The sequence below is a fragment of the Trachymyrmex cornetzi genome, unplaced genomic scaffold, assembly GCF_001594075.2.
Source record: "Trachymyrmex cornetzi isolate Tcor2-1 unplaced genomic scaffold, Tcor1.1 scaffold347, whole genome shotgun sequence".
NCBI lineage: Eukaryota > Metazoa > Arthropoda > Insecta > Hymenoptera > Formicidae > Trachymyrmex > Trachymyrmex cornetzi.
In genome coordinates, this window is record NW_017298184.1 from 132,084 (window position 1) to 136,606 (window position 4,523).

The 4,523-nt window shown below is 39.4% G+C and overlaps 1 protein-coding gene across 1 annotated transcript in view; it reads right to left on the bottom strand.

The window, feature by feature from the left end:
• LOC108763237 (pyruvate kinase) overlaps nucleotides 1-4,523 on the bottom strand; it is a 116,296-nt gene that overhangs the window by 99,231 nt on the left and 12,542 nt on the right. Inside the window, exons 2-4 of the mRNA XM_018510684.1 lie at nucleotides 2,024-2,368; nucleotides 1,756-1,942; nucleotides 1,028-1,549 (exon numbers count right to left, since the gene is read on the bottom strand). Of these exons, the coding sequence (XP_018366186.1) occupies nucleotides 1,028-1,549; nucleotides 1,756-1,942; nucleotides 2,024-2,368 (1,054 nt within the window). The remainder of the gene's footprint in view (nucleotides 1-1,027; nucleotides 1,550-1,755; nucleotides 1,943-2,023; nucleotides 2,369-4,523) is intronic.

The following is a 4,523-nucleotide window of genomic DNA, read 5'->3' on the forward strand; positions in this document are numbered from 1 at the left end:
CTCCTCGCGTTGCGACGCGTCGCGCCTATCACACGTGTTCACGGTGTAAGCCCGCGTCCCGTACACCGCGCGTCACTTAGCGAAGCACGCGACCACGATTCGCACGGCGAATCGTGCCCGCCGCACACACACACCCGCGTTATACACACACCGCACACTCACACCGATTTTGTACACACACGCACACACCGCCGTTCGTGAATACCAGCCGCGACGACTGGTATCACACGTACACACATACACATACATATACACACACTCACACTCTGTACTTGAACAACAGAATATATCAGCGTTCTTATTTCTCAAAACCGTATTCTGATTCATTCATACCGCCTTGTCTCTCTCCTCCTGGCCGAATCTCTTTGCGACCACCCTGGCCGCAGCCCGTGACCTGCGAGCTACGTCCACGCAAAGTAAGGTTGTTTCACACGTGTCATACTCAAAACATCCGTTAAAATTGATTGGCATGAGCCAAACAATATGTTAAGATCATCAGCTATTTCTCTAATCGTGATTCGACGATTTTTCAACACAATTTCTTTCACTTCCTGAACATTTTCGTCGGTTTTTGACGTGCTGGGGCGTCCAGAGCGAGGTTCATCGTTAACATTTTCTCGGCCCTCTTGGAATAACTTATACCATTTATAACATTTTTTTTGCTCAAAGTTGCCTCACCGTACGCCACTGTCAACATTTCAAGAGTTTTTGAACACTTAATACCATTTTTTACACAAAAATTAATACAAACTCTGCTCCATTATTTTCAACAGCAAAAAATCGCCGAGCACGCAAACACGAGTCTAACCTTTATGCCTCTCACATAAAAACAACACATGCTATATAGTCAAAACTGTGAACATATGATCGTGACGAGTGTACCAACACAACAAAAAAAAAATTTTGAAATTAGAGTGTACAGATCGCGCGAAATTCAAAAAGTCACCTTACTTTTTGATCACACCTCGTATTATTTTGTTTTATTATATATTCATTTTTCTAATACTAATATATCAAAATAAATTACCTGACAACATAACACAATCAGCACCATCGAGAATAGCATTAGCAACATCTGAAGTTTCAGCTCTCGTAGCACGTGGTTTTTTTACCATAGACTCCAGCATTTGCGTAGCACAAATTACTGGTTTGCCAACTTTGTTGCATCTGCTGATCATAGACTTCTGTGCCAGGAATACCTTCTGCGGTGGTATTTCTATTCCCAAGTCACCACGTGCTACCATAATACCATCGGATGCATCGATAATCTCATCAAGATTCGTCATACCTTGTTGATTTTCAATCTTCGATATGATTTTGATGTTTTTACCCTTTTCACCGAGAATATCACGAATCTCAGTTAATGCAGCAGCATTTCTAATAAAGGAGGCGAATATCATATCGACTTCGTATTCAACACCAAACTGAAGATCGGATTTATCTTTTTCTGACACTGCTGGAAGATCCACTGGCACTCCTGGCAAATTCACACCTTTGCGCGAACCCAACATACCACCATTTTCAACAGTCGTAGAGATTAAATTGGGACCTAAAATGGGTAAATGAGACATTCTATATATTTTTCGTACTTATTGTTAGATATATTAACATTTCTCATTATCAAAATACACAAAAACAGCTGATCAAAAAAAATTGAAGCTAAAATAATCAAATGCTATTACATAGTCAGAAACGTATCACATGTAACATTTCAATTTTATATTTTCAAAGACACACACATACAAATGCACTTACTGATAGCGGAAACAATGAGAGAAATCAAACCATCGTCCACAAATACGCGATTCCCCGTCTTTAATACCTTTGAGATATTTTCGTAATCAACATACACAACTTGAGCATTTCCTTTCTCTATATATGCCTTGTCAGTGGATAGTTTAAAGGTCTGGCCTTTAATTAACTCAACTTCAGCCGAGCCACCCTGTTAAAATAATATGATAAATTTAAAATATTACCATTACATAAGAATTAATTCTTGCATTTTAGATATATTAATACGTACACCTTCTAACAGACCGGTACGGATTTCAGGACCCTTTGTGTCAAGAGCAATAGCAACAGGAATATTGATACCGGCACGGGCGGTTAAATTCTTTTGCGCCTGGCGAACATTAGCGATAGTCTCAGCATGATATTCGTGAGACCCATGAGAGAAGTTCAATCGAGCAATATTCATTCCTGTCTCAATCATTTTTTCTAAAATCTCCACAGATCTGGATGCAGGACCGATTGTACAAATGATACCAGATAAACGGACAAAAGATACTTGACTGTTGATATCCAGAGCGCACATATGGTCTAATTGACTTTGAGAATATAATGCCAGAGTATTTGGCTTGCCAGCCATCTAGAACAATTCAATGAAATTTGAAGAAATTCGGATTATAAAAATAAAATAGTAAGATAGTCAATTAAGTAATTGTGCATATTAAGGGCGATCTCACAGAATTTAATGATCTTCACATATGTTGTCAAGATTATGACCTCCAATAAGTTTTAGCCGTCGTTTGTTATTCGTTTAAAAATTATTAACAAAATAAGTTTAAGGAAATAACGTCTTTTCTACTACATAAAACAAAAATTCTCTGTTTTAAAATAGAATCCTCTCTTGCCTAGGGGCACACGACTTTCCACGAGAAGCGAGTTCCACCCCACCTCCTCCTCTGCGAAGGGGCGATCGACTTTCCACGCAAAGCGAGTTTCACCCCACCTCCCCCTTTCCTGCCAAAAGACGTCTGACTTTCCATGCAAAGCGAGTTTGACCTTATCTCCCCCCCCCCCCCCCCCCCCCCCATTTCTACATAAAACGAGTTCTGGGCAGGAAGGATGTGGAATGGGATGGACCTCGTTTCGCGAGGACGCTCTTTGGCAAGTAGGGGTAGTGTGAAACTCGTTTCGCGTGAAAAATTGTGCGCCCCTAGACAGGAAGGAGATACGGTGAAACTCGCTTCGCGTGGAAAGTCGGACGACCATACGCAGGGAAGGTTGGGTGAAACTCGCTTCGCGTGAAAAGTAGTGCGTCCCTAGTAAAAAGGGAGATAGAGTGGAACTCGCTTCGCGTGGAAAATCGGACGCCTCTTAGCAGGAGGAGGAGGTGAAGTGGAACTTGTTTCTCGTGGAAAGTCGTGTGCCCCTACATAAGAAAAAATTTTAGAGACTCTGACAGTACCAATGTTCGAGCGAGTTCAGTTCGATGAGTAATCGTATCATTATGAAACAATCGAAATGAGAGGGGGAAATTCTAAACTGTAAAGTACTAGGTGGAAATGTGCATCCGCCATGTTGGTTCTTGGCAGCTGGCACATTTTTCAAAACCATCAATGTTAAGGCTCCTAAGTACTCAGCCAAGAATTCTGCATTGACAGTGACGACACAAAATCAGACGGCGGCCCAGCGAAACCGGTAGACACACACACAAGCACGAGCTCATGTACTCTCGGCGCACCGAAGGCGAGCATATGTACGTGAGTTCGTATTCGTGTGTGTGTTACAGCGCCTCGCCACGATAAATGGCTGAACTCGTAAACGTAGAAGAGTGACGTTTTGTGAAAAGTGACGGCGAAATTTGTGTTGAATGCCATTTCATTATTATTTGTTAAATTATAAAAATGTGACTTGTCTCGTACTTATCAAAGTAGTAATTATCGACAAAAACTAAAGTATCTCGGAATTTTATATGTAGAAGCGTATTTTTCGGGAGGATCCTGTTTGCCTACAGTTCTGATTGTACACACCACTCATATCAACTGGTGCCTAGTAATTTTTTACTGTTTTTTACTGCCAATGAGATTATTTTATTTTTAAATTGGCCAATCAGCGATACATGTGTGCAATATGCGATGTGTGCAATCGGAGCCCTCCCGTATTTTTCACTCGTTTCAACAGCTATCAGAACGTGTGTTTCTGCCTGAGTATAGGCTTTACGACCATTTACCGACTGTCAAGGAAGGAAAGAACAATATCGTCGATTTTTATAAAGCGATCTCGTCATTTAGATTTATTTAAATTATCTTTACTTACAAATGACACGTTACATGAATTAACGTGTCATTCCATGCACCTAACGTCACGATTCCAACATGACCGCGGCGACTACTCATTGGCCTTAAATACACAATTCAGCCAATTCAGAAATAAACCTAAAAGTATTGTTATATGCGACACAATAATTTAACAGTGTCAAAGTTTCATTTGCAAATAAATAAAATAATTTTCAAAATAAACATTTAACATATATAAGTATACACATATATGTATTATACATATAACGACGATTTTATCATTTTACAATAAATATTGAGAAGGCAGAACTAAATTAAAACTATATAATAAACAAAGGTTAGAATTAAAATAAAAGAGAGTAGTTTAAAAGGATATATTTTAATAAAACTGTTAAATATTAGGTGCTAAACTTAATTCCTATCGTTTTTTCGTCTCGAAAATCGATTTGTTTCGAAGGAAAGATGAATGAATACCTTAATCAAAGTAATTTCCTCCATTTT